The sequence below is a fragment of the Hylaeus anthracinus genome, unplaced genomic scaffold, assembly GCF_026225885.1.
Source record: "Hylaeus anthracinus isolate JK02 unplaced genomic scaffold, UHH_iyHylAnth1.0_haploid 12001, whole genome shotgun sequence".
In the NCBI taxonomy this organism is placed as follows: Eukaryota; Metazoa; Arthropoda; class Insecta; order Hymenoptera; family Colletidae; genus Hylaeus; species Hylaeus anthracinus.
Genome location: NW_026534348.1, coordinates 21,272,345 through 21,289,756, shown reverse-complemented (window position 1 = coordinate 21,289,756; position 17,412 = coordinate 21,272,345). Strand labels below are relative to the sequence as shown.

The 17,412-nt window shown below is 31.9% G+C and overlaps 2 protein-coding genes across 2 annotated transcripts in view; both read right to left on the bottom strand.

Annotated features, from left to right (window-relative positions):
* The window catches only part of LOC128891198 (homeobox protein 2-like), a 182,561-nt gene extending 173,009 nt beyond the window's left edge, over nucleotides 1–9,552 (bottom strand). Inside the window, exon 1 of the mRNA XM_054150515.1 lies at nucleotides 9,260–9,552. The gene's annotated coding sequence lies outside the window, so the exon portion shown is untranslated. The remainder of the gene's footprint in view (nucleotides 1–9,259) is intronic.
* A 2,327-nt stretch (nucleotides 9,553–11,879) lies between these two features.
* LOC128891281 (zinc finger matrin-type protein 5) lies at nucleotides 11,880–12,917 on the bottom strand. Its single transcript, XM_054150699.1, has 3 exons — nucleotides 12,602–12,917; nucleotides 12,322–12,459; nucleotides 11,880–12,249 (listed from the first exon to the last, which is right to left on the bottom strand). The coding sequence occupies exons 1-3, from the start codon at nucleotides 12,726–12,728 to the stop codon at nucleotides 12,002–12,004; spliced, it is 513 nt and encodes a 170-aa protein (XP_054006674.1). The 5' UTR covers nucleotides 12,729–12,917; the 3' UTR covers nucleotides 11,880–12,001.
* Between the last annotated feature and the right edge of the window lie 4,495 nt (nucleotides 12,918–17,412).

The following is a 17,412-nucleotide window of genomic DNA, read 5'->3' as shown; positions in this document are numbered from 1 at the left end:
TGTTTTAATTATTTTAGATCTATATTTAATTATTAAGAGGACCATTAATGTCGAAGAAAGTAATGTCATTTGTGTGAATGTCAATACTTGTTTATCATTTATCAGCTCATTGTATGCCAATTGATTTTTGTCGATTAGATATTGGAAATTTGCACACTAGATAGCTAATGGTTTTTGATAACGAGGGCAATTACATAAGTGATCAAAAATAAGAACTTGTTATAAATATTATTTGTTTGAATTTAATGTAAAAAAAACGGCATTAATTTCTGGCCCCATTAATATAATATATTTAATAAAATAAAATATAGTAATACATTAATATTACATACAATACTTATGTATGTTTAATATGAATAATAGTGTGTTTAATGAAATAAATACATATTTATATTTTATAATGATTCCTACACTATTCAAAAAGATAACGAAGTAACAATTCATTTTTGGTAGTGTGAGAAATTACAGAAACGAAAAAAAATGTCAAAAACTGTTACGTGACTAATTATACGAATCATAAACAAAAGGATTCCTAAAAGTACCTCGTAAACATTTTTACTAAAAACGCGTTGAAATGACAAATTCGTTGAATTCCATTGTCGACCAGCCGCAATGTCGAACCTATTGTTATTAACATTGCCATTTTTCTAAATCACTTTTTAGTAAGAAAAAGGAAATATTTCCTTAGTAATAAGAACAACCAAGTAGAAACTTTTGGTTCATCAGGTATGAATTTTAATCATTTTCAATTATCGTTTCAAGTATATCAATTGATAGACCTGTTCAGAATATAAAGAACTTGTTAAGGATGTAATATAATTCATATTATCTAAGTTTATGGAAAATAAGTAGTAATTTTGGCAATTTTTTTGTATGCATTGCTACTTTCATAGAAAAAAATACTAAATTAGCTAATATACATAGAACTATATCTTTGTTATTAAAGGGAGTAGGAGTAAACTAATTTTTCATTCAAATTAATTCTCTGCTACAATAATTCTCATGGATCACATGGATCACATTGACCGACTTGGTAGTTTCAATGTTAAGGTAAATTAAAATTAATTTGTCGATTTGTCTCAAATTCGTTGCACAAAAAGTACACGACATTCAACTACATTTCGTAAAACAGTATCTTCTTGAATATCTCCAAAAAATTAAAAAAAAGTTAATTGTAAATATTGTAACTAAATCTACAACTCCAAAAGATTAAACTTATATAAAGTTACTAATAATATTAAGTCCACAACAAACATTTAAACCGACGAATGAAAAGTAAACCCGTACCTTATCAAACGTACCAAGTTACACAAATATTTCTATCAACGATTATTTTTATCAATTACGATAACCACGTGCTCGATCCGGTATCGGATCGCACATAACAATGACGCATAATCAACATCCAACGCCAAGCAAAACGACCGAAGCAACATAAGGAGCTCTCGACGATTCGAATGTCCATCGATCTCAATGTTTGGCAATTTCGGAAATTGCCTCGCGATTGACACCTCGTAAAAATTGCAAGACGGTCGCTATCCCGCGCTGTCCAGTGTAACTTGCAGTGCGATAAAGGGCGGAGGAATCGCGTGACGCAATAGCCCGCATAAAAGGCAATAGAAATAAATGATGTTAAATTGCTGGTTGGTTCGTTTTTAGCAGCTCTTGTGTTCGTCGTGTTCAGCGAAAGATCAGAGACAATGCGAATCTTTGAAACCGTGCTCGCTGTTGCAAACCACGGACAGAGACACGCATTATCTACATGCAACATTTATTTAGCTAAAATATCAAATAAAAGTACTATCTGTTACTCGAAGGGCATGAATAACCAGACTTGTCTGTATATTCTTGGCAAATATAGGATAAACACGGTTAATCGAAGTAAAAGCATTCAACGAACAAAGATTATTTTATTCGACGAATAAATTAACGGTTTTTCAATTATTTCTAAATTTTAATTATTTTCTATTGAAGTTTCATATTTTGGAGTCTATGATTAAAAATCCAGATGAAAATGTAAACAGAAGCAGAGGAGAAACAGTTTATCGAATAAAAAGAAGTAGATTCATTCGTTGATTATTAATTGGCACACATTTTGGGGAAAATACGTACGTGTAGTAGTAATAAACCAAAATATAGAAATTCAATCATTTGACCTAACAGTTATACGGATACAGTTTTCACTATTCAACAAGGTACATAATTTTATTCCAAAATTTGAATTATAATTTTTAATTAACCAGTAATAATGAAGACGGTTGTTTATCTTTTATTTGTTATTAGAAATTTGTAATTCGAAACCAAATTTTGTTCATTTTTAGTGCTTCATCAATCTAATGTAAAGATTGCTTGCGTATTGTCCTTGTGAACATTATTTGTCGATTAGATACTAGAGCATGACAAAGGGGAACACATTGTATTACCTACGTCATGGTAGGAATTAGTTTCGATTCGAGATCGTTTGCCTACGAACTCGTCTTTAAACACAGTTAGTATTATTGTACTTGGGTAGTCCATAAGGCTTATCGTCATTTCTAAAATCGAACATTCAAACAGAAATATCACTAAGAATTAAAATAACTTTTTAAATAGAAAAAAATCGACAAAAACCCCATATCACGACATCGAATTATATACATGTATTTATACGTATCTGTATTTTTAATAAGTATACAATCAAATATATGATTAACACTTTACTGACCAATAGCGGTTGGATTTGTATTTAAATTCGATAATATTTTTTATTTTTATAACATTAGTATTATATAATACGTATCTTATCTATTAGAATCGTTTTTTTTATTAATGTATATAATATTTCACAATTCATACAATGCTATCTCACAATCAATAATACATGACAAAATATTGGTTGCCATTGCAAAATGACGATTATTAGACTACTGATCGACAAAGTGTTAATAATAAAAATATATAAGGTATACTATTACATTTTTTAAGTATGTACCTCGTTTAAAAATCTGTACATATCTAAAGAAATTAAATAAAATCTAAATGAATTAAATCATTTATAAATAATTCTATATTCATTTAAGCAATGTTTTCAATATTAAATGTTCCTTTCCAACGCAACATGGGCACTAACTGTTCGTAACAAAATAACTCTACCGTGAGTTAGAATTAACATAATAAAATTCAGCGACTCGAGACTCTTCACCTCGTTAACCTTAAACACACTTTTTTATGTTATAATTATTCATATGTTGTTTTTAAAAATAACAAGATAAAACTTCTTTTTTAGTTATTTTACTGAGAAATGACTAAATAGAGAAATATTTCATAACTCATAAGTGACTAATTTTTAAAAAGCAATGAAAAAACTCCTAAAAGTACGTCATAATCATTTGCACACAAGCACTAAAAATGCGTTGATCCAATATTTTTAAATCCATTATCGACCAGTAGTGACAGTGAACCTATTATTATTTACAACGGCAATTTTCTAAATTATTTGTTGGGTAAGAGGAAGGAAATATTGCTTTGGTAATAAGAGCAATAAATTAGGAACATTTTTTCATCGAGAATAAGTTTCAATAATTTTATATTAATATTTCAAGCATTGCTGTTCCTGTTAAGGGTAATATAAACCTGCTAAAGATATAATATAATTTATATCAACTAAATTTATACAAAATATGCATCGATATAAGCAAATTTTGTCGTCAGCGTTGCTACTTCCATAAATAAAAAAGTAAATTAAACTTTAATATCGATTAAATATGTAAAATGTATTATGCTTATGAGATGGATATTTTTGCAACGTAATTCTATACCTAAAAAGAGAACGCAAAAATTGGAAACATCAAATTTTTGAATTTTGAAAGCATTGTGCGCGATTATCAAGCCACCGCGCTTAAATATGAAGGAACAATGCGCAAGCATCGGTCCATCGATGCATGGGCGTTATCGAGACCGTCTAGTTTGTTGTTTGATAACGTCTACGAGAAGTATGATCGAAAATCGACCGGTTTTGCGCGCTCTGGTTCGCATTGTTCCGCGAGAGGGCTGCGCAGCTGCTCGAAAATAGACAAGCCTATTGTGCGTCGCGCAGAATGCGACAATGGACCGTTCGAGAGTGCACATGCACGCGTGAAATCGATCGGGAAACTGACTCACGGGGGCGATCGTCCTGTACAGTCCAACGCACGATTATTCCCCATATCGGCAAGGTCACAACCCTCCGCAAAAGATTCGTGACGCCACTGAACGTAGGCTCGTCTACGGCGGCAGGTCGTTGCCATCGGGTTCGTCACACTACATTTAACATTTTTGCAACAACACTGTGTGCGCCGATATACGAAAACGATATCGGTCAAGTAATATCTACGATTCACTGTTCGTACTATTGAGTACTTCCTTCGTATCACTCAAGTTGAAGGATGGACACTCGTGTGAAAATCAATTATCAGTTATTTTCGAGATAAAATGTTGAATATACAGTGGCTGTAGAAAGTATTTGTACACCGATCAATTTCCAAAAAAACTGTGTAGAATTGTAATTTATTAGCTTATTCTTTATAAACAATGACATTCTACATATTCTCGAAAATCTCTAGAATAGATAGAGTACAAAAAAAATAGCTATTTATGTAAGTTACGAAACTAAGAAAAAAAAAAAACAATTAATCGATAGAAATGTTGAAGCAATAAGTATTCGCACAACTATTTCGTGTTTAAAACTTCATTAAAAAAAAAACAGGGATTTACATTCATTTACAAGTATATAATACTTCCTTCGAGGGATTTCCTTTTGATTTTATAATTATTGCAACTCTTCTAAGCATTAAATTAACTAAATTATTAGTTTTTAGAAATGGGATCTTCTTCAATTCCTCTATTAAAGTCTTTTTTAAAAGTACTTTCCTGGAAATTTGATGTTTTCTAATTCGCACGGAGCAATAAACTAATGTGTTTACGTTACAAACTCTGCTCTAAATGGTTCGTCATAAGAATCGTTCAAATACTTATTACTTCTATACTTTTACCCACTTTTCGCACATTTTTTGTTAATTTTACAAATTATATTAACTAGTAAATGTTGTTTTGAGTATATCTATCTTAGAGATTTTCGAGAATGTGTAAAATATCATTGATTGTAAAAAAAAAGGAGTTAATAAACTACAATTTCACACAAAAGTTTTTTAGGAAATTAATCGCTGCACGTATACATTCTACACCCGCTGTATATGCCCAACAAACAGGTCTAGTTAAAGAAATGTAAATAAATTCTTGTATTCACCAGTAATCATTGTACTAATTATTTTTAAATGGCAACAATGAATTGTAAGATCAAATGTAATTAAAATTTCTTATGTTAGATATTTAGTCTACACTCAAGAAACATGGATAGATCAAAAATTATAAATCAATTCTGATTTTTGCGATTACGTTTCAAACTATACACTGCAATTTTTAGATCGAATTGACGAATGAGTGCAAGGAACTCATTTTCACACGAGTGACCCACCTTTCAATATTAATTTTTTTAGTCCTTTAGAGGAAAGAATTCGTCACCTATATGTGACTGTCATGGCGGTCAACGTATTAAGTAATTCTTCCTATCTATGGTTATCGTTTACATAATATAGTACTGATAATACTCTGCGTATATATTCACTTAAATGTAAATAATTGCGCTATCCAGATATGAGGTCAACGTATTAGCAATGTGCTCGTGATACTTATTCATTTATCCACTATGAAATATTCAATTTTTTCATGGAAATTCTAATTTTTATTTAACATGAAACTGACAAATTATCGTTTACCTATTACTTGCTACTCGAACTTTTTATCTAGATAAAAATTTAACTCAATTCCGTGTGGTTTCTGTATACGTTCTATACAATGTATACTCTATCTACATTTTTTATATACACTCTATATACATACTATATATGTATATATATAAATATATACTAATATAAAATTAGTATTATTTGTTGATATATTTAATAAATCCGAAAACGTATTTTCAAAATTTTAGTTTGAATATTTGCTCTGATATACTAAAATCAAACAAAATATAGATTGCATCTCCCTTATTAATTATTTTCTGATTTGAATGTTCCTAATATACTATACTTACCCCCAATTTACTATGTGAATTAAATGTAAATATAGAAAATAAAATTTCTGTCATTGCGTAATTTGAGAAGGAAGTTATTTAATTTAATTATTTTCTATTAAAAACAATAGATATTACAATTTAATTGGAAAAGAAAGTGCGATATTCAGAGAAGCATACTGACACGTAACAGGAATATCCACGGCAAGTAATACGAGAATAATGCGTCACTAAAATCAATTTCAGCGCGTTATCGCATTCTTGATAATGCATATATTACCAAAGGATATCATAATGTGCAAGTACCAATCGATTTCCCTTGTTATAATGACTCGTGAACATCAATTTTTAACACCGCACGCACGAGGAAATATGGCACATAGTCATCGTGAAGTATTATCGCCCATAATATACTGTAATAATAACACTGAATCTGGCTAATCATCGATAAACGTAATTTTAGTAACATTACAAATTAATTCCACGACAAATGTTATCCAATAATGGACACTTATGTTGTAATTCCCCAATGTATCATAATATACTAGCTAAATAATTTCCTCAGCTTTCAGCACGTTATGCGAATCGAATATCCACATGGTCTTGCATGGCGCACGTTCGCAGGATTAACGCAGGTCCCCTATTCATGTGAAGGGAAACGGTTTCTTTATTACACAAACTATTCGGTTCGAAACACATATTTCACCGTTCCAAAACATAATAAAAAAAATTAATTTTTTGTCATAAAATGTGGATACTCCATCTCGGTGAATTTTGTTTTTAATGCCATAACTACAATATTTCTAAAAATATTGTTGGTCCTATTAGTTTCTTGTAAATTTAAGCCAATATGTTTTTGAATTTTATCGATGATTACAATCAATAAGGATTACTTACGTTAACCACATATTCATCATAAATTGATAAGTTTAATTTAGTATTTGGCTGCAGAGAACAGCGATTATGAACAAAGGATAGCATGCAATAAAGAATATATGCATGTGCAGCTAAATACTAATAAAACCTATCAATTTATGGACAACGCACGGTCAATATAAATAATCTTTATTGATTCAAATTGTCGACAGATTGGAAGGCGAAGACTTTTAAAATGTAAGTCTAGTGACTTAAATTTACAATGGATCTATATATATATAATAACAAACGAATTTTTAATTCACCGATAATTTTCTTATCTATCTCTTATTTTTGACTTAATTTTGACTCCTTCAAGGTATAAGATTAAGCTACATTTATATTTTATTTATGAGTAATTTCCTTAAAAGAGCTAAGTGAAATGTTAATTAATTAACTCTGACTAACATGTCATGTGTAAAAATGATGCGTGACAATATTTGGAGTCCACGGAAAAACTGCATTTATTGTAAGATATATGTATACTTTATCAACTTGTCAATATATTTATCGCATCTAATAATAGATTTAAACGTCTGCTTAATATAAATTTCTGTTTTACAATGTAAAATTACGCATTTAATCACTAAAGTAATTAAAGTAATATTAGTCTTAGTCAGAATTAACAAAATAAAAACCATTCAGTTGCAGTTGGTTGTTACTTCCAAAACAAATATTTCCTAAATTAGCCTCACGTTATTCTGTATATGTACTAAAGCCGAACAACGCTCCGATTGAGTGTATCTTAAACGAAACCTATTTCGAATAACTCGATACTACATATACATCGTTACCAACGATAATGTTGTCCCGTTGCGCAAACCAATCGAAGACAATCGATTGTATTTAAATCGCCCCCGTAACCGTGGAGACACGTCAAAGCATTGAACCGTAGAACGATTTGTATTTGAATGACACTTCATACCTGTCAGGTTAAACTTAGGCGTGACCGTTAAAAACCACACGCATTATCTGTTTACATATGCAATCTAGCGTCTCTGAAAATCGGAGCATTTTTCCTCTGACGCCACAGGTGTCGAGAAATTCGCTGCGCTGTACCTTGTGCACTTTCTTCTTACTTCAAAACAGTTAAAAATCAGCAAAACATGAATGAAATAACGAATCGCGAAGAAAAATATTTTATAACGATTTATCCGCAGATTGAACATTTTTACGGACTACATTCTGTTCGTTTAACATAAATATGGAAGCATATACAGTGGGTGTAGAATGTATTCGTACACCGATCAATTTCCCAAGAAACTTTTGTGTGAAATTGTAGTTTCTTAACTTCCTTTTTTAGAATCAATGATATTTTACATATTCTCGGAAGTGTCTAAGATAGATATAGTCCAAACAACATTTACTAGTTAATATAATTTGTGAAATTAACAAAAAAAGGCGAAAAGTGGGTAAAAGTATAGAAGTAATAAGTATTTGAACGATTATTATGACGAACCATTTACAGCAGAGTTTGTAACGTGAACACATTAGTTTATTGCTCCGTGCGAATTAGAAAACATCAAATTTCCAGGAAAGTACTTTTAAACAGTTGTTCGAATACTTATTGCTTCAACATTTCTATCGATTAATTGGTTTTTTATTATTAATTTCGCAACTTACGTAAATAGCTATTTTTTTGGTAATCTATCTATTCTAGAGATTTCCTAGAACATGTAGAATGTCATTGTTTATAAAAAATAAGTTAATAATCTACAATTTTACACAGTTTTTTTGGAAATTGATCGGTGTACGAATACTTTCTACACCCACTGTATATTTGTGTAGAATGTATCATTTTTATACAGTCCTTATGGTATTTATCGTATTTCTACGATATTAATGGTGTTTATATAAATTTGTTAAACTTTTGTATCACAAAAAAGATCACATATAACACTAAACTTCATCTATCCCATACCCTTTCAATATTCATTAATATTTATCTAATCTAGATCGCGTTTCGACGATTACTCATTAACCAAATGCAAATCCACTCAACTCTGGATATGTATAAGGTCACAAGTGAGAACAGAACCCGCGTAACCGGGAGACTCGCTGTATCGTGTTTACTATATCTTCGCGACTGCGTATAAAAATTCGCGGATCTATAGTTGAAAGTTTACACTTTGGAGTAAGTCACGGGACGTCCAAGACTCGACTTCTCGCGTTAATTTCCGGACAAGAACACCGTGGTTCGATGACTGGTCCCGTTTAGGAACTAAGAAATGAAACACCTTTGTTAAAACTTACCGGTGCGATGGAGATGATCCGAAGCTCCGATCGAAAATCCAGTCGGTGGATCGAGGGCCGGCGTCCCGCCGTGCCGATGCACTGAACGGTTTCAAACACTTTCGACGTCTTCTGAGAGGCACACCAGCGAAAATTCACACGAGCCGAGCGATCGAATCAATCTCATAATCGCGATCACAGTATCCAACTCCAATCTCGGCACTAGTTATTGTTTTTCAAATTGAAATTGACACGGCGGCGCGCCGAACACGACGCCAAAACGCCAAACTATCGTGGCAACGGGTGCTTCGCTACTGTATGACGGTGTGCAGGGGTTCGTTGTGTGCTTGCCTTTCCGACCGGTGATTGGTGGAGGGGATGACGGAGGACAGATGGTAGTCACGAAACTTACCGACGAGATCCGATCCGCGCCGAGGCTGATTCATAGTTGCCTCGTAAGATGGTGCGTCGATATAATCAGGGAACGTTGACAAGCATTTCTAATGAGTCCGCCGACATTTAAACGAGGCATTTAAATGAGAACAGTGACAATGTTTGGTTTGGCTTGAATTATCGAAGATATTGGGTTTTCTGGAAAGTCCATCCCGATTTTTGATAGGTGGTGCAGTCCTGAATATATCGAAATTGCTGAAAACAAATAACATATATATGTACATCCCTTAAAAGGTGGAAAGGTTGTGGAATAAAATGGTACCTATGTAATTCAATAAAATACATTAATATATACAAAAATATATTACAATTCAAATGTGCCTTTAAAGTTTTCTTAAAAATTGGTACGAACTTTCTGGACAACCTAATACATAATTTTGGAAAACTCCAAAACGTAGTTAAGGAGTCGTACAAAGTTAAAGTTATAATTGAACCTGTCATATTGTTAGGACTCTTCGCAACAGTGATTTTTGATGTAATCGACAGTGTTTGATTCTTAATTCAATAATAATATTTTGTATTTATGTTTCTTGTAGTATATTGATCATTCTTTCTTATATATAGATAGATAGATAAAGTTTTTAGTCCAGCTTTTAAGCCCTGAAGTGGACTTGGATTACAATCCACTAAACCATATACACCCTCACTCATGTCACCATACTCAATATGTTACATACTACTCTTAAAATTAATAACCCTTAATCTACATACATCGAATCCTTGAACTACCCTTAACATTAACTTTGGTCTCTTTCTATTTTACATTTTTTACTGCCCACTCCTTTCCTTCCTCTTCTTCTCAATCTTCTTTACCCACTCTGCTACTCTCTCATCCACCCTCCCCTCTACCAACGTTTCCTCTTTTAATTCTCCGCTTTCTAACTCCTGGCAGACCTCTATGAGGTGTTTCTGCATCCCTTTTTCCAATTTGCACAAACCGCACTTCCTGTCCTCCTCTTTCAGCCAATATCTGTTTCCCTCTTCTAAATTCCCACACCTTATCCTAGCTATAAGTTTTTGATTATCTCCCTTTCCTGTTTTATGTAAATACTCTGGCCATAGTGCTGTTACAATGTATTTATATCTGCTGTTATATGTTGCCTCTTTTATCTTATTGTATTGCACTTGTTTTTGCACTTGGATATCTCTCTCCCTTACCTCTTTCACTACATCTCTCTCTCCTTCTCTTAACTCCTCGACTCCTGCTTGATTATATCCGATTCTTCTCAGGTAATCCATCCTTTCTTTGATATTTCTTGTCTCCTCCGCCGCTGTCTCCTTTTCCTTTAGCCATTCCTTTAACAGCTCCCTGCCGACTGCATTCCTAATCTTCTCTTCAAATCTTAAAGCTTTTATCCCTGTCCTGATTCTTATTTTCTTTCTTTTTGTTTCCTCTAGAATCATGTATTTTGGTGTACAGAAATCCAAACCTAGACATCACCTTATATAGTTTGTTTGTACCCTTTCCAACTCTGCCCTCTCCCTCCATCCAAAAACCTCCGCCCCATATAGCATCACTCCCAATACCAGACTATCAAACATTAGAAGCCTTCTTCTAAAGTCCCCTTTGAACTTCCATTCTTCTATTCCCCATACCTGTCTGATTACAACATTCGCCTTCTTTATTCTTTCTTATATATATTATATACTATATATGACTGTATTATATTTAGCTGAAATAGTAAATTAACATTTGGAAATGGGGAGGTTAGAAGTAGAACCACAGGGATGGTAAGAACTTTGAAAAATGAACTCAAATAAATTTTGTACTACACACAGATTCAAATCAATAATTAAAATTAATATCTACTAGTCTACTAGTTCAAAGCTGAAGTTTTATTTCCAGTTATTTCATTTATATAGATCTTCAAATTATTGACAGGATTTAGACCTATGCATAAAAGAAAACTGTATTACGGTTGAAACTCTTTAGACTATGCCACACTATCACTGTTACAAAAAGAACAAGATTAAATATCTTCGAAACTATTAACTAGAAACATTAAACACTAAATATTGCTTTGTTTGATATTTCATGCTGTACCATTGTACAACTGCTCATTTAAATGTCATTAAATCTATTAGGAAAAATAGCTTTGTGAGAAATCATTAGTTGTTTAATATCTTGAATTTTATTACTTTTATGATGGACTTGGTAATAAGTCTCCAAATAACTTCTAGTTTGAATAAAGATTAGCTTATTATTATATTTTCCATCTTTTATTTTAGAAAAGTATGTACATTTATTTACAACTTATATATTATTTTATTTTTAATCAGTATCAAGGTTTAAAACCATTAATAATAATTTTATGACTGTTGACCCCATTCTCTGAAGGATGAAGTATTCGCCAAGCTTTCTGGTGTAATAGGCCATAAAGACAGTGGTAACATTGCATAATCATGCATTTCTACTGGCCTATACCATGTAGGATAATTAGGTTCATCCGTACTAGTTGAATTTGCATTAGTTTCAAAATATTCTTTGATAATGTCATCAGGATTTGGCCAACCATTTTCAGGTGCATAATGCAATCTCGATTGCTTCTTTGCATCCACTGTAAATAAAATTCGTGTAACTATATGGTATACTACCTTTTCTATTCTTTAAAAGTAACCATGATTATTACCAAGCCGTTGTAACTCCCACATCATAGAAGGCATATAATGTGAAAATCTGCATCCAAGACCAAATGCACAATCACCGGTGGTTAAATAACGTTTACACGGAGTTTTTGAACATTCTTCTCTTAATAATATTTCCGGGTCTATAAAAAGTAATAAACTACACTGTTTACATGATTAATTCCAAAGAAACAATAATGATTATTTTGAGGTTACGTTCGTAATTTATTTAAACGAGTAGCTGTTTTAAACATTTTAGAAGCGACAAAGTTACTAAATAATCACCTTTATACATCTTGTAATGGTCTGCGCGATTTTTTGCATGTTGCAAACTCGAAAGATGTTTTTTTCTAGCTTCTGTGTCATCCTTGAAGGATCTGTCACAATAAGCGCAATAATATCGTTTTCCCATGGGTGAAAATTCAAATTAAATTTTACCAAATTCCGAAAAAGAATTATTATGTATCAGAAATTTTTAGATTAAGGATACGAAATAATAATTTTAATAATCCACGACGACTCGTCGAAAACACAAACATCGACGTTAGGCATTTAAACATACTGACGTGACATCTGCTGGACAGCGTTCAAATAAATCATATGGTACATAGGAATTTAAATATAAATTTTCCGCTCGACTTCTTTGAGTTCCTTACTTTTATATAAAAAAATAATTTCTCTCCACATTAATCACGCTAATTACTTATATGTTAATCGAAAATAATTAATAGAGAAATTAAGAAATGACGGTTTCAAAGTACTTAATGTAATTCAAGGTGTATTTTTAATACTTCGTAGTATAAATCGGAATCTTTCTTTTTGTACACTTAATGGGTATTTATTTTAAACAAACAGATTACGTACATGATACTGCTCATTTAAACGTTACAATTGTTTGTTACATCCTTAGAATATAATTTATCGCAACATCTTGTGTGTTACTAATCTATGTATATCTGTGTGGTATCGTCACGTACCGAAGAAAATGCCTATAATTTATTACAACACCTTCTCCATTAATTTTTAAAAAGACATCGTTGCAACTACAGAAGCTCCAATATATTTAAACATTTTTAATTATACATTAGTAGTACGCGTTTGTTGAACAATAATTTTGCTTACAGCGAGTAAAATTGTTTATCCCGTTTATTTAGACACTTCCAAGTTAATCTCTTAGAAATATAATTCTCCTTTGGTATGGAATATTTCATTGTGCACGATTTGAATTTTACACCTATCATTCTTGATCGATCGAGTCCTAATAATAATAAATTGCTATTCAAATCTCATGCATTGTTCACCAATATGCCTGAAAACGAACAATTAATTCCTTCATCCAAAATATAAAGCCGATCCTCACCAAGCGGCAGTAATAAAGAGCAGCTGATGTATTGTATCGTTGACGGAGATCATAAATATATTTGATAATATTAATATTATTATACACATATAATATATAATATAAATACAATATTAATAATATTAATATATGTATATAGGTGTCGATATTGATTATAATAATATTTCATACAGGAGCCTCTTAATTTGTGTAGCATACAAATATTATTATAACAGGAATATAATATTATAAATAGATTTAGTATAATTTGAGTCTTTTCTATATAATTTTAGCGTGTCGTTGCCGAGATTCGACGTGTCGCAGTGTGAATCGGCTTTCAATGGTCGCGCTTCGAAAATTTTCTTTTCGTTAATCGTCGCAATTTAAATAAACGTTCATTGTTTTGTTATTCGTCCGATTTATTCGTGTCGGCGACGAGTCACTTTCCTTAGACATTTTCGACGATAGCAACGTCTTCATTAACTTCTCTACAAGTAGTAAGTGGTAACCTATGAGGTAACGTGAAAATGCAAGAAAGTAGGAATCAAAAAAGCCCGAACAATTGTCAGAAAAATCGTGCGAAAGATCGCTTCACGAGAAAATCGGCAAAATGTGATTTAAATCTGGAAATTCTTTCGTGGCGATCTTCTTTGGTAACAAGTAGGATACAGTATGGCGGTGGGGCGGAAGTGACGAGAACACGGGGACTTCTTCGTTTCTAATACTTTTTATAATAAATGCAGAAATATTTTCATTGATGAAATACTTCCGGGTGAACGATTGGTAAACATTGATGGGGGAAATCAGGCGGAATTACGGACAATAGCGAAGGGAGACTTTCGAGATTCAACCCTCTAAAATGAAATGAAAAATTGTATAGTATGATAGTTGCATCTTTCAGTATATTAAATGATAATCAAAAGATTTGTGACATTTACGACCTGATTCTTCATGGCTGCTACTAACCGAGGCTTCCGGTGCTTCGCCAACATTGCAGTTAGTTTCTTCAAGGATCAAATCACTCATTGATAATATAACATGTTATCATATCATTGTTTCTCAATGTAGGCGAATCATAAATATATTATTTAATACATTTTAATTATGGTATTTCCAATTTCATATTTAGTTTAATGGGGTTTCAGTGCTGTTTCCCAAATGCTGGCTAAGCATAGAAATAGCCTAACATTTGCAAACATCACCAACTTCAATATTCTTATTAGACCTTCAAATTTCATGTATCTTATTATTTTGTATGTCAAGTTAAAATTATAAGTAATAAATGTTATTTAAATTTTGTTCCTTTCAAATTTCTTTGTTTATGTCTTACTAAAGTTTAACGTAAATCTACTCTATATTTTTGAAGGGATTATTATATTATATTATAATTTTAAAATCCTAAAAATTAAACGAGGCGAATTAAGAAATGGATCTGATAAAGTAGATATTTAAACTAAAAGAAATTGAAAAACACTGTATTATAGAAATATCAGTGCGAAGAATCTAGCTACAGTATTAGCGAAACGTCAGAGTTTCTCACCCAAAAGATAACATGGAAACTCCAATTAGTATCAACCATGAACGATAATATTTTCTTACAATGTGTTTCTTGGGTACGCGAATTCTGTACAATGTATTAAACTTTTCCCAGAAGAAACTATTTCTCGGACGTATTTGCCCCTTACCACGGCTGACAAAAACAAATCCGAGTATCTCGTGTAGTATTTCCAAGGATTTTATTCGCGCACGACGTTGTGTCGCTTTTGAAGGTGAAATTGCAGTTTGCGTTACGTTCGATGGAAAACATCGTGATAGGCGACAACGCGCGACGGAGATTAGTGACGCATAGCGAAACTATTTACAGGGGAAAAATAAACGACGTCCAATGTCAGGAGTTAGGTCGTTAGAGCGTATGATAAAACGATAACAGCTCTCGTTGCACATTTAATGCTATCGCGGCAGGCTCGGCACGTCATAAATTATTTAATAATTCGTGGACAGAAATACGTGCATGATAAAAACCGCTCGATAGTTTCACGGAGAATCCTTGATTTCGCCATTAGACCAAGGCAAAGAAATATATGTTCGTTTCTTGTAGAGCAAAATCATGAATATCAATATCAGTTACGTATTTTATTTATGGAAGAAATATTTTGTGAAACCTTCGATAAAATTTATATTGCATTTTAGAAATAACAATATGCAAAGTTGAATATTAAACTAGATTCATTTTTAAAAATTTTATGAATTAATGAGTTAACTTGAATTCATTTTTATGGGCAATATTCGATATTTACGCCTGAGCTGTTATTAAATTAACAATGGAGGACAATCAGTTTTCATAACAATCATTTCAATGTGACGTTTAAGTATTTTATTTGTGGAAGAAATATTTTGTACAACCTTCGATTAAATTGATTTTGTATTTTTTGAAATAATAAAATGCAGAGCTGAACGTTAAACTAGATTTATTTTTGAAAATTTATGAGTGCGACACCGTTAAAATTCATTTTATCGCGTAGTTTTTAAAGTTTCGAGAACACCTTCAGCATTTTATGAGAATTACTTTTTGCTCTATAACAAAAGCTGCGGATAATACTGAATTAAATGCAACTACGTTAAATAACACTTTTAACAACAACAAAAATAGAAGACAGTAACCATTAAGTTATCACCATTAAACAATTTTAATATTCATATTTAATAATTATAAATTAATAAAATTGCAACGATGGTGTTTAAATGGAAAATACTACAAACACTATAAAAGTTGCTCGAATGTACTATTTAACGCGATAAAATTCATTTTAGTATTATCTACAACGATTCTTATAGGAATTGGTCCGCATTTGGAAAAGCTGGTGGAAGAATTTTAATAGTACGCTAATTGGACCAATGAAGTATTTAATGTTCTTTTAATGTGATTAAAAAATAGCCACTCTATACGAGGCAGCAATGTGTAATGTACTTAGAGGTTAATGAACGATAAAATCATTTTTGAACAGATGATCCTCTAATTATCTCGAGCAGCGTATTATATCCAATATCCATTTATTAATAATAAAAGTGTTCCATTTTCGACCGTTTCGCACGCTGATTTTAACAGATTCTTTAAATAGAATTTGGTGCCAATCGTACCAAGTATACCAATCGAATGTCGAAAAAGAGGTGAAAATGGAGGTCAAAAGGCTAAAATGGCGGTATAGGGGTGGGACGAGTACCCCTCACGGCGATAAAAAGCGGCGCAGTGTTTTTAGGCCTGCTAAAAACAACGTATGTATATATATTCTCCCACCGACCGACCAGCTCGATCGAATGAAATGAACACGGACTAAATGAGAATAAAAAAACGCGATATCGTTACCTGCAGAGGCGGGTTAAATATGAATGAAATAATAGATGACGAATAAAGTCAAACCAAAGCGCGATTTAACTTGCGAATTTTTAATTGTCTTTGTGAAATTAATAGTTCAGTTTATAACTGAAATTCTAATTTTCAAAGGGACGTTAAAGAAATCGTTTATTCATTATTCGACACTTCTACCAAATAAGAATTGTTCCCATCTCTCGTTATACACTAGCAGAGATGGGTAAGACTTTATTCAAATAATGAATAGCGAATGAACTAATTTAACGTAATTATATGAATTTCATTATAGAATGAAGTATTTCACAATGGACAACTGCAAATGAAACTGTACGATCGAATAAAGATCACGAATATTTTGTACCCGTATATTGGTTTAATTAAATTATA

Bases quoted from the DNA above. Each gene is read 5' to 3' on its own strand.
- LOC128891281 (XM_054150699.1), bottom strand. From the start codon at position 12,728: ATGGGAAAACGATATTATTGCGCTTATTGTGACAGATCCTTCAAGGAT. The intron at 12,460-12,601 runs GTGATTATTTAG...TACTTTTTATAG, and splicing joins CCATTACAAGATGTATAAAG to ACCCGGAAATATTATTAAGA. The intron at 12,250-12,321 runs GTAATAATCATG...TTTTATTTACAG, and splicing joins GTGGGAGTTACAACGGCTTG to TGGATGCAAAGAAGCAATCG.